Genomic DNA, 27,968 nt, shown 5'->3' on the forward strand with positions numbered 1-27,968 from the left:
CTTGTTCTAGGTTATCTTCATTCACTTCAACATACTTAAATAATTCTCATTGAACAATGCATTTGCTAGTCTGCTTATGGCCCTGCCCATGCATGGAACTATTATCAAACAGTCAATCACATTTTATATGGACATCAAATATCAATCTAAATTAACAATGACATAAGGAGAACTCTTTGTACAAAATCTCCACATTTTTGCTCCTTGAACATTATCGGATAGATAGCGCAGTTATATACGTCAAATATTAAAGAAATATATACATCGTTACTTCTGCCACTGGAACATTTAATGGCTGTATTTAAAAGCAATGTATCCCTATTTATCTCCCATCCTGCAAAAAAATGCTGCTGACATGGAAAACAACCTCTAAGAACACCATTCCTTTATCAAGAACAGATTTAGTGTAATTCTTCATACAATTAAATGAGAACCAAGAGTACACTTAGCCTATAAATGGCTTAATCAGAATTAAGATTCAATATTGTGGGCTTGATTGATTCTAGCGTGAAAGAGCACACAGATGTATTTTATGAGGAATTTACTAAAATACAAATAGATTTATAGTTTACTATGGCAGATTTGGGATTGCACAAGTGAACTTTGTGTCACAAGTTGTAAGACTATGTTAAAATATTGTTAAAAACAAAAACAACAACAAAAACCCAAACCCACTGAAATACCAAAAGCAAACATTCTTCTATGTAAAAACAAAAGAAATAAAGCTGGTTACGAAAAATGACTGCATCTCCTGTAATTCTGATTTCAGGAATAAGCAGAATGACAATGTACAGCTACTTGATTTTAATACTGATCACACTTAACATTCTTTGTGAAAAAGTTACAGCTATTTATATACTTTCTCCTTACAGTTTTCTGAAAGAAAATGGTATACTTGTGACAACAGCTGTGCAGAAAACTGAAGTATGTAGTTTTCTACTTACACACAAAAAATGCAAAACATTGGCAAACACACCACATCATCAACAGGGCTTTACTCTGACCTCGGGACAGAGGGGACAACAGAATTCAACTTGCTCAGTTCATGCAAGCCTTTCTGCTTCTGGGAAGGCTGCCAAAATATGGGTCAAGAGCAGCAGTGGCTCAAGAACTCCATACACTTATTTCAGAGATGCAATCAAACATCCAGTCAGACTGGTTTTGAACTATAGATATGAACTTGTGACCTGAAAATGAAAAACCTTATTCTCACTGTACATGAATTGAGCCACTCAGTTCCTTTAGTATTACCACTTAAATAGGCACTCTCTAATACTGAAGGTGATATATTGAACAGCAAATGTTAATCGCACACTAAGTTTAAGCACAAGTTTTTAGGCAAACATGTTACTACGGTATACTGGCCACTGGATGTGCTTCCACACTTCCTAAATAGCAATACATAGCCAGATCTCACCACTGACTGTATAGTTCAGGGATGTTCTTCCCCATTACTTGGTCTTTATCAAAACAGACTTTCCTCTGCTATTTTATTTCGCAGTCACTTACTACTGCAAGAGCCTTCTGTAACTCTTCACAAAGAATTTCACCTTCACTAACCAAAATACGTTATTATCATCAGAAGTATTGCCATCTCACATTCTCTTTGCCAGATGATACATGAATATGTTGAAGAGTAAAGCTTGCATCAGTCTCTGCTGGTGACTTCTCTAAGGAATATTAATCATTAATTTCTACCCTTTCACTCTGAAGTTTCTTTTAACCCAATTTTATACACATCAGGAGCTCCTCTTCTATCTCATGGCAGTTTACATCTGGGGAAGCCTTCTGAAGTGCCTTTTTGAAGTGTGAGATATTAAATGAACTCAGTCTTCCACACCCACATGTTTTTTGCCTCTTTCAAATAAATCCACTAAATTTATGAGACACTATTTCCTTCTATAAAACTCTCATTTACTCTTCTCCACTACAACATACTTTTCTGTGTATCCCCTGACTTGATTCTTCATTATGATTTCTGCCAATTTGTTCAATACAGAGTCTGTGATTTGCTAGAATCCTTTTTGAAAATTGGTGTTCCTTCAGCCACCTTCCATTATTTTGTAGAACAGCAATTACAAACAAATAGCAATTACAAACAAATAGCAATTACAAACAAATAGCAATTACAAACAAAATGTTTTGTTGTAAAATGCTTTTAGTGGCACTGGTTTGAGAAAGAGCATCCAAAGTGTGCACTATGAAGAAAGATTCCAGAATGGAGCCTTCCTAAGCTCTTCTATAATGAATATGGATACGAAAGATTTTATAGTTTGTACTACAGTCTTGTCTTCTTTCAGTGCTCCTTTCATCCCTTGATCATCTATTGGCCCTCCAGATTTTCTGGCAGGCTTCCTTATTTTGATGTGTTTGAAAAAGGATTTATTATCTGGTTTTTTGCCTTTAGCAAGCTTCTCAAAATCTTTTTTGGCCTTCCTCACCACATTTTCATATGTAATTTGCTAGAAATTATATTCTTTCCTATTTTTCTGATTTATACAAAATTTGTTTGGGTTTTGTTTTTTTTTTTTCAAATGCCTTTTAACAACATCAAGCAACTTCACCACATTTGCCTTTTTTAAAAAAGAGGGGGTTTTGACAGATGGTATGAGTCTGGTCCATGTTTTATGTAATCTCCATGCTGCTTGCAAGCATTTAGTCCCTTTTTATAAGCAGTTCAACTTATTTTTATGTAGCTCCCTTTTTTAAATGAAACATTGTAGTGGATTGTTTAGATTCTTTTTATTTACTGTTATTTATTTCTTATTTCAAGCAGACATGGCTATACCTCTGCTGCATGACATCATCTGTTCTTATCACAGAAATTACTGTGAGTACTGAAACATCCCATAAATTTCTGATACAGATTTCAAATCAGGAATTTCAGCCTCCCATTCTATTTGTAGACTTCTGTTTCTTCTGGCATCTTCTTATCACCCTAGCAGAAAATGTTTCTCCACAACAATACCAGAATTGCAAGCTGAAGGCAGGACAACAATGATATCACTGAAGGTCTGAGTTATGTTTCTCTCCCCTTTTTTTCTCAGTTTCATCCCTCTGTCTGGAAGAAAGTACTTTGTTTCAGAGATCTGGGAGATACACACACAGCATATAACCTTACAAATGATATGTAGTGTCCTAAACTGAGAAATCCCTACACTCACGCAAGCTAAATTTGATTTATCTAAATTCTGCTTTCTAAGATTTCTAAGATGCAAAGATAACTTTCTAATTTTATCTTAGAGAAGTGGATGGACATTTCAGATTCTTTTTCCCCCCTACCAAATTCACTTATCTGGTTTCTCTTATTTAGTCTTCCCACCTAACTAAACTTCCACTGTAGCTACAAAATGTTTAAGAGTAGTATGCCAATAAAGTAAGAAAAATGTCTTAACACATTTCCACTGGAACATGTCAACTATTGTCAAGATACAGTACACACATGCATTAAAAAAAGAAAATCAAGGTTGTGAAATAACTAAAATCTGCATATAATTTCTTAGAGCATATACTGCATTAATTTTTTTTATTTTTAAATAACAAGAGCTGTTTTTTATGTCCAACAGTGGGAAAAAGTAAAATTAAAATGTTAATTGGAATGCAGACCATTAAACCCAAACTTTAAGGTGTGTTGCAAGAGGTGCTGTGAGAGGTACTATACTGTCTTTCCATGTAAACTAATCTCATAAACTCCTGCATGACTACAGGTTAAAAAAAAAAAAAAAAAAAGGGAAAGTAAAACAATTATGAGTCGCACCCAAGAACTTCAAATTCAGTATCTTCACTTGCATAAGGATCTGCAATTTAACATGTTAGTTGAGATGGCATTCACAGACATGTAATGACAAAAATATGAGACTATGTAATAAAGGTTTTCTTAGAATATTAAATTATTATTGACTCATACAATATTTTAATAAAGGTATATCCTGCAGTAATATCTGAATGTTTTGCATTGTACACAGGGTTTTTAGACAATTTTCAAAAAAGTTAATGATGTAAATATTAAGAACAATTAAAAAATTGTATTCTTCAACAAAACACAATTTTCAAAAGCACACTTGACTTCCTAAGCAGTTACATTTTAGACCCATAGCTAAAAACAAAATCTTTCAACAGCCGTTACTATCCACAAATAATTAGCTAACCACAACTGGTAATATTAATTACATATCAAGCTTACTCTAATAAATGGGCGCTACATAACAGTAATGTTCTGTTCATTCTGTTAATTCAGCAATATTCTTCAGACAGAGTGTTATCATGGAGTAAAGAATGTTTCAGTTCTTATCTTGTTTTCTCCTTTATCCTTCCAGTGTTTCATCCCGTAAGTAGGAGAAAACAGGGATGGGGTTTTAAGGACAGAATAATGCTAATTGCAATGCTGGCCATAAAATTTTCTGGAAAATTATCCTCAGTCTTAGAAGTTTTTCTAAACTGACAAAATACGAAGCAGAGAAGTGCACAAAGTTAATTTTAACATAAAAAATAATGCCAGACAACAGCTAATGACTGCAGAGATGTAGATGACTGAGCCTAAAAAAAAAAAAAACCTAAGAAGTTAAGTGCTGTAACTGTAGTACAGGTTGCAACAATTGAAGAGAGAATCTATAACAATAAAAAACACTACCTTTTTATGTTTTCTTTTTTAAAGAAAGTATTGTATTCCTGAAATTCTTACTGTGTTCATATCTAAAAAACTGACTTCATTGCTACAACATTATCTTCCCAGCAGTGGTAAAAAATTCACACCCCAACAGCATCTTGGTATATGTTTTTCAGTTTTTAGAATCTTGTTCATTTTTGAAATGGCATGATGTTTTTAACAGATGGAAACGTATATAAGGCTGACACAGCAAATAATGTAATAACACATAAAGGACAAGCTGAGTAACACAGAGTTAATTATGAATTGCTAAGGAGATAACTAATACTTGTATGTTGATACTCACAGCATTTAAGTTAATGTTGTGACATCATCCAGGCAATTTCTGACTGTGACACTTCTACTCCTTTTGTCTGTAGTCCCTCCAAACCAAAAGTCCTTCTGAAGATTTCTTTTTTATTCTCAGGTGTCTGAACAGAACAACGCTGTTCTTTTTCAAAACCTGCTTCTGTATTTTACTACTTGATCCTACTTCCCAACAAGTATAGAAATTGCTTTTGCAAGTATCTTCATTTCTCTGCTATGTCTGCAATGAACACCAGGCGACTAAACAGCAGGATGGGATTATAACTATTAACAACTTTGCTGTACACTATATTTAAATATTAATCCAAGAGTTAAATGCCTTCATGCGGATTTCACTAGGTATAAAATTACACACTCTAGTAATATCTTCTGCTGCGTCTATCTTATTGGTCCTAATTCTGATTGCAAGATTTTACAGTCTATAATACTATCTCCCTGGAAAATACCTGTTGCAACAAGGCTTTTAGGAGCTTCTATAACAGAAACAATAATTACAGACACTATTTTCCAATTTTCAGAAAATGACCTACATTATATAAATGCAGCTATGACAAATACTTTCTTTTCTGATTTGGATAGCCACATTTTCATAACAAGCAAAAAGCTATAGCAAGAATTTAAAAATAATTAAAAATAAATAATGTACTTTTGGGCTACAATTTAACTTATTTTAGGGCTAAAGGAAGCCTGGACTCTTCACTTTTGCTGCAATGGGCAGATGATCTATATAAGTAAACCCTTTTTAAAGAAGGACTAAGGGAAAAAAACAGGAATATACTTAACAGTTTTCTTTTTGTTACACATGGATCTTGGAACTGAGTTCAATTACCTTACCAGGTATCTTCTAAATACAACTTACTTTATAGTATTCTGAAGAGCTTTTTTTACATATATGAGAAGAACCTACCTCTCCAGAAACTGTTTTTTATGTGAATAAAAGCTAATGAGAATCAGTTCATAGCAGGAAAACACTACAATCTTCTCTACCCATGGTTCAAAACAGAATCACAAATGGTCTTTTTACTTGTAAAAATTACTTGTAAAGCTACAGCAAAGCATGCTGTTCAGTTTCTCTGAGATCCAAAAAGCATCAACTTATGTTTTATAATAGATATAAATTCCATAAAAAGCAACACTAAATACTGAATTGCAAAATGTTGATAAAAAATGTTGTATGCCTAATTCTTAACTTAAGAAGTGGTAAAACTGAGAAAGACATACAGTACTTTTATCTGGTCTGCTGGTGATAACATTAGCATAAACAAATGTAAAAAAAAAAACAAAAACAAAAACACACAAAAAGAAAAGCAATTTCTTTTACTTGCCTCATGACATATAATTGCTACCAGGAAAGAATGTAATTGCTTTTGGAATATACTGAAATCTTTGCCTCATTACCCCATGTGTGATTTTGAATTCACCTCTATCAGTTCAATTTTTATTTCTGAATATTATATACTCAGAATATTTTTGACTCAAAGACTTCTAATCAGAAGAGGATTTCAAAATGCTCCAAAGGACCTTAAAGTAAATTTTTATCCATTAGAAAAGGTCTTTTTCCAGAATTTATAACCATCTCTAACTTGAGAGGAGATTTGCAATGACCTCAACGACATTATGTATAGTAAAGTAGGCTCAATAACACAAATCAATCTCTCTCCCCCTCCATCCCATCTTTCTATATGTTTTCCTAAGTTTTTAGGGTTTTATAAGTGTTCTCCTTCACTGTAAGATCAGCTGGTTAAATGAATTTGACTTCCATTTGCCTCTAAGACTTTGCTTCTTTTATTCCACTAACAGTTTTGGTTCATGAAGTTAAGCACTGATCTGATATTTGAAAGTGAAAAAGGATTGCCACGTGCTCAAAGACAACATCTAACTCTTTAGTTATACTTTGTGTTTATTTTCATGGATTGATTCACCTTACTCAAAAAAGTAAAATACCCACTTTTAAAAATGTGTCAATTTATTTTTCCTTTTGTTTTTCTGCTGTTCCAATCTCTTGAGCAACTTCAGGTAAAGGACTGTTTAAAATAAATGACTCTACCTGTGCTCATCCGAGGCATAGCTCCTAAGCTGCTGATGGCTCTATATCCTAGCCTGTTTACCGTATACCAGATGCAGCTTCAACTGGGTCACTGAAACCACAATAACGTTCTATGCCACACATGCAAAATATTGAAAGATTGAAAAGGAGATATTCCACAGTTTTCAAGAACACATATAATCTTGATGAAATGAAGACTTACTGGTGGAGAATCTACCATATCCCCTGAATAAATTATTACAGTAGTCAGACAATCTTTCTGCAAAAGACAGACCTTATTTCCAATCTGAATTGTCCAGCCACATGCTTTTGTCTAAAAGTAGAAATTTTTCCTATAGAGAAATGCCTATAAAATGTGGCAGGACCAGCTTTTTAAACTTGCTTCATTTTTAAATTGAATTATGTTCTTTAATCTCTCACTAAGGCCAGAAAAATCTGCATTACAAATCAGTGTAGTTCTTTCTGAGAATCCTTTCATATTTATCAATATGCATTCTGAAGGCCAGATAACAAAACTAGACAGTGTGCTGCAGCCTGGCCATTGCTCTGCAAGACAAAAATAACTTCTTGCTACTATTCAATAACTTTCCACTTAGACATAAGGACACTTTGCTCTCTTAGGCTACTGCATGGCTCTGAAAACTCAGACCTACCTCATTAGAATTCTAAAGTCCTTTTAAGAGTTACCACTTTCTAAATATTTTTTCATGTTTACATACACAAATGTCTTCATATAGAGCATCTTACAAAGCACCTTCACAACAAAAAAATCTACGCAATATCAGTAGCTTGATTTCAAGATTAACACAACTGAAACAAAGAGAAAACAGAAGACAGATTGCTGTTCTGCTCTGTTCTCTCAAATCACCATTCTCCAGTATGCTTCACAGTAATGTAAATTTGCTTGAATTAAAATGTAAATAATGAAAGTCAGTGTATAAAAAAACATATTAAGAATTAGAAATAGAAATGGATCAATTTTTTCTGCAAGATTTTATAAAGAAGAGAGGTATGGGAGCAAAATAATTCATACAATTGCATGCAAGTTAAAGGGTCTTTTAGGCTAATACTAAATATTCATCTGATTTACGTAATAAAAAACCTACTGTCAAGGAAGATCTAGTTCATGGAATTAAACTTTTTTATTTATTGCAATTAATTCTGCAGAACTTTCTATGGTTTGAGGTTGCAATTTTCATTTAGTCCTTTTGATTACTGTTGCCTGATTGGCTTTAATAAATTAAAAATTAATTTTGTGTACCCACAGTATCCTCTTTATTGAATTATACATATAAACATATTAGTTAATTCATATTTTAAGATTATAGTTCAATGTATACTTAAAAGCTGGCACTATCACCAAATGAAGAGCTCTGCCATTTTTCCCAGGGTACCCCTCCCTTAAAAGTATTCATTCATCAAACCATGGCTAGAGGCAGCAAAGTCAATATTCAAATATAACTGCAGGAAACTTTGTTTCAGGTTCCCTTTTTCAAGTTATCTTTCATCTTACTTGTTTGCACGCCTTATAGGAAGGAGCATACACTGTGTAGTGCTAAAACATGCAGATGGCTTCTTTACCTCCACATCCCTTCATTCTCCACCATGTAATGCATATATGACTTCTAACTGCATATTAATCTTTCCTTTCTCTTAATCTTTCTTTTAATCTTTCTCTTACCATTTAGTGTATGGTTCCACTTTTTTATTTAGTTATTTTATAGCCCCCCTTCAATGTATTATTGGGGAATGCCGCCAGGACATCATAGATTAGCAAGTAAAAAGTGATAAAAAGAGGCCTACCCTGTTTTAGCATGTTGCAATGATAACAGAACATTATGACCTGGCAATTAAAAATATTCATGCTCAATATAACTAATTATTTTAAAGAAAATTAATGAAAAATTAATGATAAATACGTCTTCACAAGTTCTCTATATTTTAGCTCTTATTACTAGGAAGTCACACATATTTCTTATAACAATTCCTACCTAAATTATTCATAAATAGTTCAGCCACAGATATCAGGGGAAAATGAACTGCAAATAAGTTACAATTCCAGGCAACGTATAATTTTAAAATTAAAAAGAACATACATACAACCATCTCTTATTAAGATTTTTTTCTCTAGAATGACAGTATGAAAGTGTTTGAGCGAAATGAAGGAAAAGGAAAATTCCAAAAACATGCTATTTTTTTCTGAAATAGACAAGCTTAGCTTTTATGCCTAGTTAGGAGAGGACTGGACCAATAATATTTTAAAGATATATATATTCTCAGCTCTTAGAAGCCTCTTAAGTCTTTGTAGAAGAGATTACTATCTAAATTGTTTTGCTGAAGATAGACTTCAGAAACCTCAAAACTTCATGTTGCTAATACAAATAAAACAAAATGTCAAGCAGAGGCAATTTAATTCAAAAGAAGATAAATGTACAGATTTAAACAATTTTGCCATGAAACAATTTACTAAATTATTATTCTATGCACACCTGCAAATTACATGAAATTAATTCTTGAGGATGATACAATTTTCTGACTTTTTGGTCCATATCTGTTATTTACATGGATATGGAGATATAAGCATTCACTTCTGTGAATATTTTTAATATATAATTAATGTTATATATACACAGCAAAGACACACTATTTTTATATGCAAAGTTATATACAAAGTTTAGACTTTACAATTTTTAGTCTTTAGAATTTTACAATTTCTACAAAATTAGACGTCCCACAGTTGAACTCCTTTACTAAGTTTGTCCAGATCACACATTTTATAGGTCAGGAGGACATCTACTCCAAACTACTTCTCAAAGCAGGCTCGGCCATGAGATTAGAACAGGTTGTTCAGGCGCTTCAGCCAGACAGGTCTTGAAAGCCTCCAAAGATGGAGACTGCACACCCTCTCTAGGGAACTTGTTTGGCTATATTCATGATGAAAAGGTTTTGTTTTTAATCAGCATTGTTCTTGGTGTGGTATCTAAAATAAGGACTTGGAAATGTTCTTTACCATCCACAGAAGACAAAAGACTAGCTTACTGTAACTAGAGATGTGTGCTTGCTTTGGAAAGGTAAGTACTGTTTCTGCATTTTATCCTAAACTACAGTTCCCTATAACATTTTACCCTGCCCTGCCTTCCTCTGAATTCAGCAAGGTTATCATATCTGAACCTTCTAAGAAGCTACAAACAGCTAATTGGAGGAATATTTTGAAGTAGAAAAATATTTGTAAAACCTTTTCCACAGAGGCAACAGTGGAAACTATGAGATCTGGCTGTTGCTTACACACATACAATGTGTTGGATCAAGGAAATTTCTGCAAAGTTTAATTCTTGTTATGACTGGCCTCAAATAGGCCCTGGGCTCAATTGTCCACTGCACAGGCAATTATCCTTCCTCTACATAACATCCACGGCACACTTCCTCACTAAACTGCTAATCAGCCAGATAACAAAGATCTTCAGGTACTATTGGATCCAATGAATAGGAAATGTTACTGATTCTCTGGGAAAAAAGGAACACAAATGAAACAAACAAAACATCACTTTCAAAAAAACAACCCTAGCATACAACACAACTCCCAAGAATTTTCAGTAGGAAGTAAAATAACTATAAAGCAATCATTCCAAGTAGTACAATTGTTGAAGATACAGACACTTCCACTATATGTAACTAGAAATCCTTGAAAGGTATCAGTTCTGCCTATATTAGGCTTGAGGACTTAAATAATTTAAGAAACTATGAGAGGCACAATCACTATGGAATGACAACTGGAACCTGACACACTTGTCAATTTTTCCCTGTCTGGAAGTATGGGACTGGCCATATGTTCCACTATTTCAAAGATAGAAAGACAGATGAAGTGAAGGAATGAAAGTCTACATTTTTCTTTTCCTGTCAGCATTGATGTTAATTTCCAAGCCCAGTGACTAGTCCAGAGTTCTCCTGAAACACAGTGTAACCCTGTACCTGTCAGAAATGAAGGAAGGGAATACTTCTTGTGACTCTAGGGTACAGTGTACAGTCTCTGATGACTTGGAGACTGGCCATTCTTCCCTGCATGTAACTCTACACACCATCCAAAATCTGTTTATCAGGGTAGCCAACAGAACAAGAAGAATGAAGACAGTGGGAGGGGAAACCAGTTTCTGTCAACCCAGAATTGAAAAGCTCTGCTTGCTAATCCAAACAGACAAACTGTATATTGCCTCTATGGCACTGGGATAGTACTGGTCTGCAAAAGTCATGCTGTAGCTCCTGTAGTTCTAATGAGAAAACTGTATGCTAAAATAACATCTCAACAGTGCACTGTCTCTTATTGAGGAGTGTAGTCTACACAATCGTCTACTGAAAATCCCTACAAATTTTTTAGATGCCCCAATGAAATCCAAGTCACTATTGTGGCTGCCAAATACATCCTTCAGGACATGCTGGAAAGAAATTCTTGAGTCTGTTCTTGAGTCTGTAGGCACAACTAACATAAACAAAAAGTATCAGCCCTTCTTATCTCTCCTTAAGCAGGCAGTTACCGAGCCAAAATTCCTTTCTGGGATAAGATTAATGTGCCACACGCTAACAATCAAAATTTGCATCAGTGCTGATAAATAAAACAGCTATAGCCTGAAAAGTAGCACAGTATCTCCCTTACTGTTTCCCACTCTAAATTGTTTTTGTCCATAGCTTAGCCCATTTTCTACCCATTGTTAGGTTATCTACTCATCCAATAATTATTATGTGGACTATAATTGTCAATAATACAAAATATTATTAAAATCAACATTCCACCTCTCTCTAACCCAAATTGTTTAATTATCTTTTTTCCAAGAATCTCCTTTAATCAATGAAGACATCTCACTAAATTTACCTAGTCTTGGGTAAGAACAGTCAGTTGTATTCTTTTTGATCAACTGTGTCTTCCCTGCATTTATTGTAACATTTATAAACTCTCACTGTTAATACCAGTTACAGACTTTGAAAAAATACACCTAACAAAAGGGAAGAGTCAATAAAAATCTATGTTTTAAAAAGCTGACAATTGTTCACATAAAAATTATCTGTGCAGAAATTTAATTTTTAAAAAATTTTTAAAAGCAAAGTTAGAATATTGCCAGCCATCTCCAATTGTGTGTATACCTACTCAATTTTGACTAATACCTGAAAAATGTTTTAAATATATAGAAAAAACTATAAAACCATGCAAATATTAATAACTCTTCAAGATGTTGACTGCAAGAATTCTATTAAAATGAATGCTGTTTACTTGGAGACAAACAAAGCTATCTGATCCTCCAAACATGAATCCCCATCTAGTTATTCTAGCAAAATTGTTCAGCCTAGTATAAGAATGGATCAATTTACTGATCTACAAATAAAAAGGTATGTAGCACTGCCAATGTTTTTACAACCTGAATTTTGAGTCAGTTCAGTTTACATTAAAAATTATTTCAATTATTTCATTATTTTGTTGGTGTGTGAATGACTATTGGATACCATAATCTTTGTATTTCTTTTGCTTTATATTTGAAACATGCTTTATTGTTTTAAAGTTTACCAACAACATCCTCTATTTAATACTCTCTTCCCATAAAAATTGGATTCATATCTGGCACATAACACAGTGGCAGACTGCTGAAGGATTATAATTTAAATCTGAAATACAAAAATTTTGTATTAAAAAATCTCTGCCAAAGCAGAGGTATCTTAATAAGGATAATATTTTTTCCAATACAATGAAAAAATAAGATTTAAAAGATGCTTATGTATACAATCGCAGTCATAGTTATTACGCTCCACATAACATTAAAGAAAGAGGTATCAAAATAGTTCTACGTGAATGAAGCTGCAAAAAACAACAAGAAATTATTTGAGTTATTAAGTCTTACCTGACCAGTGTCCAGTGGTGGTACCTGATCTGTCAGTACATGTCTCGCTTACAGGCCTAAATACAGTCTCCCAGCCACCAGTAGCATAGCGCCAATTCTGAGACTCTAAAATGAGTGTTCGCTGAGTGCCATAAGCGATCATAAAGCAGTAGACTACATGATGAAGTTGACAACCATAGCCACAGCCTTTGTTGATATTACACACAAGTTTCTTAGCTTTGCTGCAATCCTTCGGGTTCTGTAAGTATGGATGAAAAAGTGAAGCTGAAGAGAAGATACACACAAAGGCATACTTTTTTCTGAACAACTGACAAATGTTATAAATCACACAAGTCATCTTGCTATAATACATCTCATATTAAAATGGATGAGTAAGCTTCAGCTCCATGAAAATGTTATGTGAATTCTTCACTGTGAACATGAACAGTTATTGAACATACTTAAGTATCCTAATGTAAAATAGAATACCTTCGAGATTTTAAATTACTTTCTCATTTGTAAATCTGTCAGAATAAGCTAATATTTGGACTCAGAGTTCACATTTCATCAACATGATTCTTAGTGTTGGAATGCTTTTTCCTTTGGCATTTTTCCAAGTTTGTTAGTTCTCTTTCAATGAGCATGCATGTCATTCAAGGAATGAAAATTTCCACCTGTCTAGAGTATACAGAATAAAACAAACGCTTATTAATGGACTGCCTCCCAGACTAACTGACCACATACCAAACAGCATATAAAACACATACCTGAGCAGACTGACAAAAGACAGTATTTCAATCTGCATGCAGTCTCAATAAAAAAAAATATACTACACTTCCACAATCCAAGAAACAACAACAAAGGAGGCAAATGTCTACATGATGTGAATGCTAGGTTTAAAAGTACAAACTAATAAATATTTTTAGGTATGTGGACAACACAACAACATAATCTACAGAAGTTTTTCTTTCTGTAAAATATAGTACTGTGCTGTACACATTCATACTTCCATGTCTCTAGACATGCTTCTGCATTCCAAAAAGGTTTTTTTATAAAATCTCTAGGATGAAAAGTTAGTTTTCAGTTAAGCTGTGAGAATACTGATATTTGAGCACCAGTATAAATTCTGTTCCTCTCGCATCTAAAACACTTTAAATAAAATTTTCTGTAAATTTGCAACAAATCAAGTCTTTCCAAGAACCAACAAGCACCATCTGGAGAACTGAGATTTCTCCATCAAGTGATCTTAAAGATAATCTGAATATTCTGAATCCTTAAATACTTAATAAAAATTTTAATTTGTGCATTCAGTTGTGTAAAGGAGGGGAGAGTAGTTCAAAACTGGAAAAAAAGAAAAGAAAAAAACCAAACCCCACAACATGTGTTACGTCAGCATTTGATTTTTTTCATTTTAAGAAAAAAACATCTGATTCAAAGCCTAACTAGCTATGAAAAACAATAAATTAAATAAAATTTCCACTCCTAATTTTTGTTCCTCAGACCCGTACTCCTGCTATCACAAATCTAATGGATAAAGTTATATTGTTATGTAGTGTATATTGTGGATAGTGTATATTGTTATGTTGCTATTTTTTTAACTGAAATACTAGGCTAATTAAAAAAAACATAAGGAGTTTCTTTCTGTCATTTACAGAGTTGTCAGAAGCAGACATGTTCAGTTGTAGTAGTTGAAAATTTGTATTTTGTGTTTCTTTATCTGTTTTACTTCTGTTTTTGAAAGATGCGTCTAGGTGTTTTAACTGCTACTTAATCATAATAATTCATACTTTATACAAAGTATCTCAGAAGAGTTTTAATAGCATTGTGTCACATACTATAACTAGATCGTAAAAAGAACTGTTATGGCCAAAAGTAAACCATTAGCAAAAACTATTTATCAAAAAGTAGGACATATGAGTCTGTCACAAGATAGCAATTGGCTTAGAAATTTATTTATTTTTAAAATGAATTAATGATTTTGCAATATACTTTTGTTGAGACCTTTAAAAAATCTTGATTTTAAAGAAAGCATGCAAAAAGGACCAATAGATACATTAGAGATGTCAACAGGGCCATAAAGCATGTTATTAAGACTGTCTTCACATTTTTTTCCACGTAGCAAAAATTCTTATTGAAACTAACTTTTTCATAACTATTTTGAAAAGATAATCACTGAGAATTTTTAGAAAATACCAATAGATAATGTTTTCTACACTTTTTATTACCTTCAAATGCCTGTGTCCTCTTGAAAATGAAAGCATTTAATTGATGATATATTTGAAGTTGTGTAAACTTTGATAAGGTGTGCTCTTCTAACTTTCTTGCATGCAAATGCAAGTTTCATATAATAGCTTATTAACAATATTACGGAAGTCAAGTAAGAATCACATAAAGAAACATAATTTGATACTGTGACTGCTTACCAATGTTAATATAATGCACTTACTTGGGTTTTAACATTACTTGGAGACTTAACTAGAAATTAAATATATAAACAGGCCTCCCAGGGAAGTGGTTGAGTCACCATCCCTGGAGGTATTTAAAAGACATGTAGATGTGGCACTTAGGGACATGGTATAGTGGTGGACTTGGCAGTGCCAGGTTCACGGTTGAACTTGATGATCTTAAAGGTCTTTTCCAACCTAAACGATTCTATGATTCTAATATTAGTTTGTGACTTAAATAGAAAGCTAGTTATGCTAATTTATGACTGTGTTTTTTTAAAATTGCTATACTCAAATTTTAAGACAAGGCAGTATTTAAGCTTAAATTATTTATTGAGAAATTAAAAAAAAAAAGGAAGTAGAGATACTTAAATATATTGCAGTTTCAACTGGGATTTCCTGAAAAAGGTGGAATTAATAACCATCGAGAAGGAAGAAAAATTACAATCACATTGCATGCATCAGAATAGCTTGCATGCTCATAAGCCAAAACTGCCAACCAATGCAACCCATAAAGCTACTGAGTTGATAAAGGATAACAACAGTCAATTTCAAATCCAGTGAAGACTGTCAGAAGATTTTCCTCCTGGCATAAAGTCACAGAAAAGGATTATAAATCTCTGATTTGAATGAGCATTGCACTCTGTTCTCATCCCTAACTACACTGCTCATCACAGACTCTTATATCCAATTGAGCTGTCTACATAATCAAGAGAGAGATGGAAGGGACATCCAGGATTGTCAAGCCCTGTAATGTAACAGCCATACAACTGCATTAAAAAACAAACAAAACCCACACAAAACCACAAACAAACAAAAAGCCCCAACCGAACAACCACACAAAACATACTTCGATATGTAGGAGATTAGATTATCAAGCCATGCCAGAGTTTACACCTTTTATTTTTCTTAAAATTACTCCCATGAACACTGCAACTGAAAACAGTAACAAATTTTCAGAACTGTAAAATGGTTAAAATTATGTATTTCTGTGGAAGAGAATGTTACATGTCACATAAAATAAAAGTGAATTTTATAACTGGCAAAATGGATTTGGTGGTCTTTCATCACCAATAACATGGGCATACAGTTTGCAAATGACCTCTCCTGCCTAGGTTACAAGGGAATCAGTATACACAGGTTTTCTCTGCAAGAAATGTATCTCCCTAATTCTTCTGTAGTACGTGACAACCTTTGTAATGAGGTACGCAGGCCATATGAGTGTAGCAGTTACAGAAGTCTGGCTGACATCTCCTTTACTAATGGAGCTGGGAAATCACCTATTACGTTGCAGATCTACAAAACTGCATTAGTAATGAGAGAAATAGTAGTGTTTAGTCTTGGATTTAGTTAACATTCATTGGTTTGCCTGTTTGAAGCAATATCCTTGAATGGCTGCTTCTGAATAACTGACTTGGGTAGCTACTTTATCTTCATAAGACTTATTTCAAACTGTTCTGCATCTATTTAAAAACTATTTTAACTGAGACATACCAAACAGGAACCACTAGCCTCTAAATAAAATTATTTAAGTTATTTTTAGTACCCATGGTTCACCAAAGGAATGTTGCCACTATAAATCTTTACAAAGAGACTAACAAGACTGAAGCAGATTCCATGCTATTATGACTGACTGCCCCAAATATTTAAGCCTTGTTAAATTCAACCTTAATTCTGCAAAAGCAGCACAGTACAAGTCTTGTATTGAAGTGCGTCTTCTTTAGAAGACAGTAGACTGTTATTCCCTACCCAAGTTCTCCAGGGTACTCAAGATTTTGTAGACCTCTATGTATCACATCCCCTTCTCAGTTCTCTTAGTAGACTGAAATATTCATCTATTTAGTCTTTACTCTCAGAGATACCAGGTTCATGTATTTGATCCTCCACATTACTTTCCTCTTCACGTTTTCTATTTTTATTATATCCTTTGTGACACTAAGGGACTAGAACTGCAGTCTACCCTTGATGCAGATGTATTGTTCAAATACTGTTGAGCACTGAAATGGTATTTTCATGGAATTATCTGTGGTAACTCCAAGATCTTGTTACTCAACAGTATTAATCAACTGTATATGTGTATGTGCATTAAAGACTGTCTTCTCCCATGTTCATAACTCAAAATTCAGTGTAGATGACTAATCTACAATTTTAAAATCCAGTCCAATATAGCATGACTGGAGTATGAGCTCATAGTGTAAAATCCTTCTGCAACTGTTAGTCTCAAGCTGTTTACCACAAAGTTTGCAGAATACTGATGGTATTAAAGCCAGATATTTTAAATAAATTGTTTAAAATGCAACAATTTTTTGGTCTTAATTTTTTATCTCTAATTAAAACAAAAACAACAACAAAAAAGAGACTGAAATCCTGGCAAGTATTAAAATCAATCAGTATTGTCTTGTAAAAAAACTGAAAACCTGGGAAAAGTTTTGAGGTGAAATTATAGCTATCATGGGAAATACATACCTACTCAGTAATGGGTATTTTTCCCTTAAACAGCAATATTTTAAATGGAACTATCAGCAACAATGTTGAGAACAGACCATATCTCTGTTCACATAATTCTACATATTGAAAATAAAAGAATCAATAGGTATAACACTCTCTAGCACATTATTTGTAACATGAGTTCATTTTTGTTTCTTACTCCTATTGGGTGACTGAGTAGTCTTCAGTAAAATGAAAACACACTCCACTAACGCCATAAGCTGCTGAAAGACAATGAAACACCACAGTATTTTCTTAATGTAATGTGTGGCTCCAAAATTACAGGTTGTGCTATTTTTACATTCAATTACTAGCATACAACAATAGCAACAAAAATCAAATAAAATCACAACTGTTAGAAACCTGATAATTTGAAACATATAAACATAGGCAAAATCTATAGTAGTAAATCAAATGTGCCTGAAACTCATTCTACCTGGCACAGAAAAGACTGCATCCATGCTATGAAACTTTCTAAACCTTTTAAAACAGGGTAGCCACACACAGCAGATTGATGAAAAGTGTCTTGTGCTAAGTCTCAAACACAGTCAAAGAATTGTTTGGGAGAAAACTACTCGATGTTAGTCAAAAGCATGCCAGGAACCATTCTAACAATTTCACAGTGTAGAATATTATGTTCCATTGCCTGAGAACGTTCCTTGTCATTGTTTGACTAGAGTAAAAATCGTCTTTGGAATATTTCCAGGTCCCCATTTTCCACTTCTCTCAATGCTCAAAGAACCTTCTTCTCTAGGCCTCTTGGCTAGCCTATTCACAGAGTCAATAGGATCAGATGGGAAAGGTATCAGAAGTGCTGCTTCAATGCCTCACCACCTTCCACTGTTTTCAAGTGTGCGGTTAGCCATCAAAACACATGACAAACTGGCAAAAGTAAACTCTGCTGTTTCACATACATTTTACTATAAGAGAAATGACTGTGTTGTTTGTAAATTTAAAAGTTTCAAGAAATGTACTCTCATCCGATGAATCAAGACATATTAGAGTGGAGCAGGCAAGCAGTCTGCTACAAATTACAAAGTAACCTCATAAACACAGTATGATGCTCATTAACAAAGGTGTTGTTTTTTATATTTTCAATAAACATTTTATTCCTTAATGCTGGAGGAGACAGTCTCACCCAAATTCTGTGGAAAATCCCGTTTTTTGAGAGAATGATGTCAAGGAAAGGTATTTCTTATCCTTGTTATCACAAATGTACTTCACACCATCTTCTATTCCCCTTTCTTTGTGATGCCACTTGTAATGGTTCCTTTTCATACCAGGTCCCCTCAATACTTGGGGCGGGGGGTGGGGGGACAGACCCAGAAGTTTCTTTCAGCTGCTGGTTTTCTTCCCTAGTCAGAAATATTATGCATTTGATTTGAGACACAGGGAGCCTTATCTGCCTCTAATGTTAATTCCTCTAGCTTGCACCTACCCTCCTACAAGACACAAGCTTCAGCTTGAGTAAAACATCACAGCATGCAGATGGACTAACCACACCATGCTCCTCAATCCACTATATAGAAATTCTAGAGAAAACCTCATCTAGATATCAACAGTGACCACATTTTATTAAGTGGTTATTATCCTAAAACTACACTTTCAGGTACTGAATTTACTAACTAACTTAATGAAGATGACCCAAGACATGTCTCAAGACATATTCAAAAGTCAAATCATTTTTACATTTTCATGTGATAGAAACTACTCAGTGCCTTCCTAAACTTTCACAAAAAGTCTGAAAAATTGGCTTGCTCTCTGCTATTTTCTCTTTAATTCTTTTGTTTAACTTTTAAATCTATTTTGTCCAAAAGATTAATTTTTTAGATGCTTAGATTCATATGCCTAAGTTTTCTTTTCTAGTGTTACAGGGAAGGAATCAAATCACTCTTCCAGTGCTGTGCAATTTAATCAGCAACCTGGCAAAAATGGGAAAAGAACTGCAAAATACAGATGTGCTTACAATATCAAACAGTAAAGATGGTTCAATACACAATGAAAGAATCTGATCACAAAAAACATGAATAAAAGCCAGAGATGTGCAACTACAAAAAAAAAAACAACCCACTGGACAAAATGTCAGATTACAAATATGATCACATTTAAATTTCAACCATCAAAGATTTTCAGTAGGTAATTCAGAACTATTAAAATATATAGTAGTAAAATAGAAAGAAAAAGAAAGAAATGCTTATTAAATTACAAACATTCCTGAGAATCCATCAAAAGTATAACTAAATCTCTCAATGAGTAGGTTTTGGGTTGCATGGGAGGGTGGAGGATTGGGCATAATCCTCCAACTAGTGAACAGAGCTCCTGAGGCTTTATAAGAAATTTTCAGTTCAAGCCACACTTCCAAACCTGAACTAGGCCAGTTATAGAAAACTTACTTGACAAAAAGTATTTTAAAGAGTTTCATTTTTTATTAATTATTTAAATGACATCACTTCCCAAGACAATTCAAGTAATTCTGGAAGTACCAAAACTAATCAAACAAGTTTCCTATGCATTTTTAACTAACGGATCCTTCCTGTGTGGATACTTTGGTGCCTAAAGAAGGGCAAGTGCAAAATACAGTCTTCTCCAGTTGATGCACTAAGAATTTCTTGCCTTTACCTTCCCCACTTATTTCCATAGAAAGATCTGCAGTAAGAAAATGTTAAACTGATGAAGCTGTAGAAAAGAATGTAACAAGTTAACAATAACCATCTTCTAGATGCTACATTTTTAGGCCTTAGTAGTCTGTCAGTAAACCTGTTAGTCTGTCAGTATTAGTCTGTCAGTATAGAGGTTGTCTGAGATTCAGAATCTGAGACAGAATCTATTAATTGTTCTGTTCAATGACTTCCCCTTAGATATAGACAACCACATGACTATCATTATCTCCTTTCAATTCTGTTGACCCCTAGTGGCACCGATTCATTTATAATTAAGCGAGTGAGTGTAAGTAAGTCAAATGATTGAAGTTTAACCAAATCAATAATAGACATAATTGTCAAGTTTAAGACAATTAGAAGACATAGCCAAGTCAATACTATGAATTCATAAGCATAAATCTTGACTGGAGCTATACTAAGTAAGCAAGTAGCACTTGTGTCCAGGAACACATCTCAGTTAAGCTTAAGGATATGGCCTTTTTCAACCGTTTGCCTTGCCAGTATCTAATCTTGCCTTTGTCATTCCAAGATGACACTATTAAAGTGTGCTGTTCCTGGGTCTACTTCTTAAATCTATTCAGACACTAAAACTGGCATTCATGAAATTTTTCTCCTTGAGTAAGTGAATTATCAGGATTCTATGTATTTGGAGTAAATGCCAGAAAGCTTTCAAATAAACTTAAGGATGCTGAGTCTACCACAGGAAAACTGAAGTACTACAAGGTCTGCCCATTAAAGAAATCATCTCTTCTCCCAGAACAGTGCCCATACAGACAGACAGATGAAGTCCTTCAGCTAGTGTTCTCCTTCCCAATGCAAAAAGTAAATGCTGATGGAGAATATTCTATGAGATTTTTTTGCACTCTAGAATTAACTTTTGCCTTTGTTTCAAATTAGTTTGAATTTATCATCACCAGCAGCACACTACAACTGCCACAACACACTACAATTTGTTTCTCATGAGCAAAGTGGAATAACTGGGAAAAGTTATAATACATTAGATGTGAATTATTGAAGGATACAAGTTTACACTTTTCAAGACTTACAATTGTGAAGGGTACATCCCTTTGAACATATGCAGAGTGCCCAGATATATATAATGATAAATATATATAATTAATTATTAATGGAAGGGAAAGAGAGAGGATTTAATACACCTTAAGACCGAAAAATTTAAGTGACACATTAAATCACCAAAAATACTGGGAAATCCAGAAACCTCAGAATAAAGTCTTGTAAGCAACTTTCTTTTCTTTGCATACATACACAACCCCCACTAAATAGTATGAATATGGTAAATTACGACTATTATAATTGATGATGTTGTTGAGTACTTAGTAACCTTTCTCATCTGCTTATATTTTTCAAAGTTGAACAAAATGGTTTGATTTTTTTTTTAAATTGGAGGCAAAAATATTCTGCTACTGGGAGACTGCGTGCTGAATCACAAACTTCCTAAAATAAATAGAACAAAAATAAAGGGAATTTAAAAAAAAAAACAAACACAAAAGGAAAGGGGAAGAAAACAAACTGCTGCCTTTATAATAATTTACTCACTCTACCACTTCCAGAATACACAGTACTACACAGGAGCCCTTGTCTGCCTTCTCCTGCACATTCTCTTCAATCATTTGATAATGAACATCTCTGAAAATAAGGTCTTTTGCTTAGATGTAAGCTTCTAGCTTTTAAGTGTTGCCCTAACTACAGGGAACTAGCTAAATGTAGCCTCATTAAATCAAATTTATGGTAATGCCATCCAAATGAAGTAGCAGTCATCACTATTCACAATCATTCAGCTAAATGATTTCCCAGGAAGATGTCCCAAAATAATGCAGCTGTCACTGCTCAACATGTACCAGAAAGAAAACTATTTGGTACTTTTATTCTTCACCAAAAAAAAAATTACAAATATGTTCCAGATAGTTCTTTTTGGCATGCAGCTGGGGGGCAAGGGTTGTTGAATTTTTTATTTTATTTTTTAATACAGTTATATTATGAATAGAGGCATATATGTGTAATTTCAGACCATGGACTACTTTACATTGCATACTCACAGTCAGCCCTGTACTCTTCAAAATCCTGAAACCCACGTGAGAAAATAAGTCAACTTGACTTCCAAATGTGTAGTCACAGACATATTCCAGTTTTGGATCATTCAAGACAGGAGATATTTTAATCTTTAGAAGGGCTCCAAAAGCTTATGTCTGGCTTATAGGCTTGTAGGCAAGAGATTGCACCCTCGGGTTTTTTTCAGACAGAAGAATGAGAATTAAAAGGAAAAGAGAGATGGTAGAAATTGTGTATGTGAATGACCCATCTCAAAGACTGTAACTATTCATGAGAAATAATATTTTCTATCTTTGAAGAGTTGGCTAGGTTTCCACCCCAAGTTTGGGCAATGTTGCACACATTGAGATTTACGATGCCTTGGAGTTTGAATCGTTTATAAGAATGATGGTAATAGTATACACCTGGAGGGAAACAATCATCCATAAACACATGTAGGCACTAAACCATGCTAGCCACAGTTTCTTGCTACAGTGTAATTTTTCTGATTTTTTTTTTTTTTGGTCTTTTAGCAAACAACCTCCAAAGAAACAAAAGTAGTCATGGAGTAAGGGACAAAGTGCAAAGATCAAAACCAGATTATAAAAAGGAGCGAGAAATGGCAAATACACAGAGAAATGGCCTCTAGCTATCTTAGCGGGACTAGTATTTTCACAAATGAAACACAGAAGAACTGGTAAAAGGCAAAGCCATTAAATTAAATGTCCAACAAATTTTAAATTTGTCAAGTCTAGAGAAGATTGTCATGAATTCCAGAAGAAACTAACCAAAGTGAGCAGGACTCATGACAAGTGAAATTTTGTATTGATAACTAAATTTAAAGTAAGCATAGTGGAAGAAAAAATATTCAGGTTACAAAATTCAGCTGAACTAAAAATCTTGGGCATCATTTTCAATAGCTTCATAGTGACATGAACTAAAGGGAGACCTATTATTAGCTAAGTAATACCTTAGACTGCATAAAAAACAAGATAAGAAAATAACATATTTTGGTGCTATTCTATAAATCAATAGTCTATTGTCATTTGTCAACTAGTGGATGCTCACTTCTAATAGCCTGGTGAAGAATTAGTGTTAAGGAAAGACATAAGGAAGAAAAAAATTAAAGGTATTATAAATTCTCACACATGAAGAATGATTGAAAATTTTAGGTATGTTTAGCCTGAAAAGAGATTAATAAAAAGACACATAGTAAGTATATGAAAGAGAATAGTTTAGTGAGAGAAGGTTCATCGCATATTTCTATTTCACATTTTAGTACAACAAAAACTGAGCACCCAATACAGCTAAAATGTTTCAACTAACATAAAAGATATATAGAATAAACAGTGTAATATTATTTGTTCATAAAATACCCAAATACTTTTTAATGTGTTGCTGCATATTTGCTAAACCCAAGAATATAGTGGTATTTTTGATGACCTGCACAGTTATAATGCTAAAAATATCAACATTTACCAAAGCTAGAATTAAATTTTTTGGAAAATGTGTATCACCATTCCTCAACTTAAACCTCAAAGACTAAGGAAACACATGTCCCTTCTGCATAGTTTCTAGATCCTTCCATGTGAAACAGTCATATGGAATTTGATGTGCAGCAGTAATACATTTATGTGTTTCTAATTTCTATAATCTACCAGTGATGACTTATTACAAACAAAAAACAATGTAATTTCTTCTGTAATACAGAAAATACTATAACTTTAAAAAAATTAAAAAAAAAAAAGGAGGGAAATACTCATTTTCTTATGTGTTTCTCAGTGTTACAAGATGAATCCATAATGATTAATTTTATATTTTAAATGCATAAATATGAAAAAAATGCTCAGTTCTTCCCATGACAGAAATGTTATTATTGATTCCTTTTTAACAAATTAATACATAAAACAGAAACAAGAATGGCCTGTATGATGGAAATTGAGCCAAGTATGTTAGAGCTAATTCTATTTCTGAACCTAATGCCACAACTTTCTGTAAATCTCCTGCTCATGCACATCACCAGGTTTCCTTCTGAAGATAATGAGGATACAGATAGTTACCTTTCTTGGAAGTGCTTGAGGCTATAAATACACTTTCTGAAAGGCTTTACCTAGTTGTGCTACAAATATGAAATATTAGGATTCTATATGTGCTGTGACTTGGCTCTTGTTTCATTCTTAATATTGTTTCTACATTTTTTTAAAATGAGAATAAATTACCTCTATAGAGAGAAAGCACTTTATCATAGACTATAAGCATATAAATAAATTTTAGGAGGAGCTAATTGGGCTCCTAGCTCTTCACTCAGTAAGTAAATTTATTTCAAATTCACTAGAAAACAATGTAAGCATTTATTTAATGCTTCAATTTTGAGCTTCTGTTCTCCTAAACTCCTTTTACTTTTGTTATTCATTGTACATACTTGGAGGTCTTAGCCTTGAACTGAGGCCCTGAACACTGTAAAACATACAATAGGAAGACAAACACTCTCCAGAAACATATACATGCTTAGATAAGACAACAAATGGAAACGGTGAAAGAAGAGAAGAAGCTAGAGAAAGGCCACATTTATCAGCATGAAAAGTAGTTACAGTACACCATTGCAAACAGTGACATCAAAAACTAAAGAATTCATTTTGAATTTCATTTCATCAAAAACGAAAGAATTCATTCAGAGGAACAGTTCTCAAAAAGGAGTTGAAGGAAGACAATAAAGTGATCTCTCCTACATAATTTACAGGGAGTTTTTTCCACAAAGGGTGTCTTTATTTATCTAACAAGCAACAAATACACAGCTTGGTCACAGAAGAGTAGGTTCCAATAGCTGAACTGTGAAATAATGAAAATCTGAGAAACAAATTCAGCTATTTACATAGAGAAAAGATCAGACATTAGGGGTGACCATACAAAACAGAGCAGTGAGGTGCACACATGCAAGGAAAAACAAACCAAGTACAAATAAAAAAGACTACATCAAATATCTTTTTGCTCACTATATAAATAGCTGTATGCATTCATACATGAAAAGTCCCCAAACCTTCAGATCAAGTTTTGTTTAAATTTTACAGACATACACAAGCACACATATTAAAAAGGCTTTATGCACTCACAAACATGAGCATCCATGAGAAGTCTCACACAACTGTTGAAACAGTCTAGGACTAGACAATATACTATACAAGCACTTCCATTTTCCATACTCATATTTTTAATAATGGGCTGCTTGTTCAGAAGTTTCATACAAGGACTTTCATATTTTTATTTATAAGACTGTGTAAACATATGTATGCATTCTGATACTCTAAAAATCAAAAATAGAAACCAGAGACTTATCTTTTATGAAGAATCCAAACAGGTAAGTACAGCCCAGTGAAAACCATGGATGCAAAAAACAAACAAACAAACCAAAAAACCAACAAAAACCCAAAAAAACCAAAGATTTGCTTGAAATGCTATCATCACATATACATATAAAATAATGTTTGAAACAAAGTTCTAATTTCTTTTGTATGTAATTCATTCATATACAAACATTCCCTTAAAGCTGTCATGTAATTACTCTATTACAAGGGTATAGCTAAGTAATATAAATACATATATATATATATATATATATATATAAAAAATAAAATGTTTACCTTGATTTAAAAGCCCTACCCTCTTACCTGTAGATAAGTTATTCTCCTCTGTACCAAATCTGTTAGATCTTTGGCCTCTTTTTCTCGCCAGTCTCCTGCTCCATCTGTTTGACTGAGGTAGTACAAGTCGGTCATTATTGACCTGTAAACAGCAATGGAAAACAATCTTAAAAAAATGGGAAACAATCTTAACATTACTAAATTGGAGGATTAGACGAAATCAAAGACAAATTAAACAGATATTTCAATTATAGCCTCAAAACCAGTTTCTTCATGCCACCTCCTACTCCACAATCCAAACAGTAGCCAAGAAAGACTGACGGTGTCCTCCATTTAACATATGTTCCATACTCATGAGTAATTATAGTATTAAACTGAAGATGGGTTAGAAAAACTGCTATAAAGCATTTGTTTCTGGTATGTGCTAAAGGAAACTAAAAAGAAAGAATAGTTCCATGCTAGATAAATTATCCAGTGGCCCCAGATGAAAGTGCAATAGTGATTCCTACAGTAGCTTCTATTACAATGCATTGTTACTTTGCCTCCTACAATCATCTTACTATGCTTGTGTAGAATATAATATTACAAATGTCTTCAGCACAGGTACAACAGTAATCCTTCTATTTTTATTACTGAAAACTAACTACAGAATATTATTACAAGGTTTAGTAAACAGTATTTTCTATGGCATGTAGCTCCTTTTGACTCTGGAAGAAGGAAGTGTTCTGCCTGCTTAGAATGACTGTGTGCTACTAATACTCAAATGGAAAAAAAATTAAAAATTCAAAACAGACTCATGGCCATATTACAAGTCTAGACTACAAAACATTAATTTTGAGCCACTATCAAATATTAAATTGAGGTTATCTAAGACACTACAGATCCTGTTCTTAGGGTTATCACATTTTGGTGGCCAACTAAGAGGATAAAGAACTCATGTCATGAGAAGAAAAATTGTATATTATACTTATTTTCTGAGATTAGCAAGGAATTTTGAGAAAAACAGCCCAAACAGTTACATCCAGGAAAAGATTTTTTTCTCTCTCTGTGGCTTTTGGGAGGAAATACAAAACTAGAGGCAAACTATTCAAAATATTTGTAAAGACATTAATGGCTATTCTACAAGTAACAGGTAGCCCAATTCAGAACCAATAATTTCAGAGCTGGCTTCATAGACTACAAATGTTTAAAGCTGCTAAACATTTCTCCATAACAATGCTAAAGTTTTAAGTTTGAACCACTTTTCTTAATTCTTTCATCTGAACTTCAGATGTTGCAATTTATTGCCTGAAATCCTTGATAAGCCACAATTTTGATCCCTAGGAAGAGATGCAACAGAACAAAGGCAGAGAAATTTGGGAGGTGACAAAAAAAGAGTGTGAGGGGAAGACAAGCATATTTCCTAACAACCTTTGAAGTGATTTTGTCAGTGAAGTAATACAAGACATCACTGTTGGCAGCACTTGTTAGCACTGGAACCACAAACCTAGTTAGCTAAGGCTATCTCTTGTAAATAAGCTTAGCAAGTGAGAGAGGAGCAGACAACATATCTCTATTAGGTAACTATTTCCAATGACACAATATTTAAGTGGTAAATACTGAGATAAATCAAATTGAGACAGAGCTATCTTTATCAGCAGAGCTATCAGACAACCTTCTCTCACTAATAACTGGATTTATGGATCCATATCTTTCCATTCTCATACACTCATTCTGGTTTTCATACCCATCCTTCTACACAGGATAACAGTGACACTGACTTACTATATCATCTACTGTTGCTGTATTAAACTTTATACCCAAATTGTTC

At 33.5% G+C, this 27,968-nt stretch overlaps 1 protein-coding gene across 6 annotated transcripts in view; it reads right to left on the minus strand.

Moving 5' to 3' along the window:
- FUT8 (fucosyltransferase 8) overlaps nt 1-27,968 on the minus strand; it is a 139,774-nt gene that overhangs the window by 30,430 nt on the left and 81,376 nt on the right. For all 6 annotated transcript variants that reach the window (XR_012043064.1, XR_012043065.1, XM_072865156.1 and 3 more), the window contains 2 exons: nt 26,186-26,300; nt 12,902-13,139 (listed from right to left, as the gene is read on the minus strand). Coding sequence is in view for 4 of the 6 variants with exons in the window: in XM_072865156.1 (XP_072721257.1) it covers nt 12,902-13,139; nt 26,186-26,300 (353 nt within the window). In the remaining 2 variants the exon portion in view is untranslated. The remainder of the gene's footprint in view (nt 1-12,901; nt 13,140-26,185; nt 26,301-27,968) is intronic.

The sequence above is a fragment of the Ciconia boyciana genome, chromosome 6, assembly GCF_034638445.1.
Source record: "Ciconia boyciana chromosome 6, ASM3463844v1, whole genome shotgun sequence".
Taxonomy (NCBI): Eukaryota; Metazoa; Chordata; class Aves; order Ciconiiformes; family Ciconiidae; genus Ciconia; species Ciconia boyciana.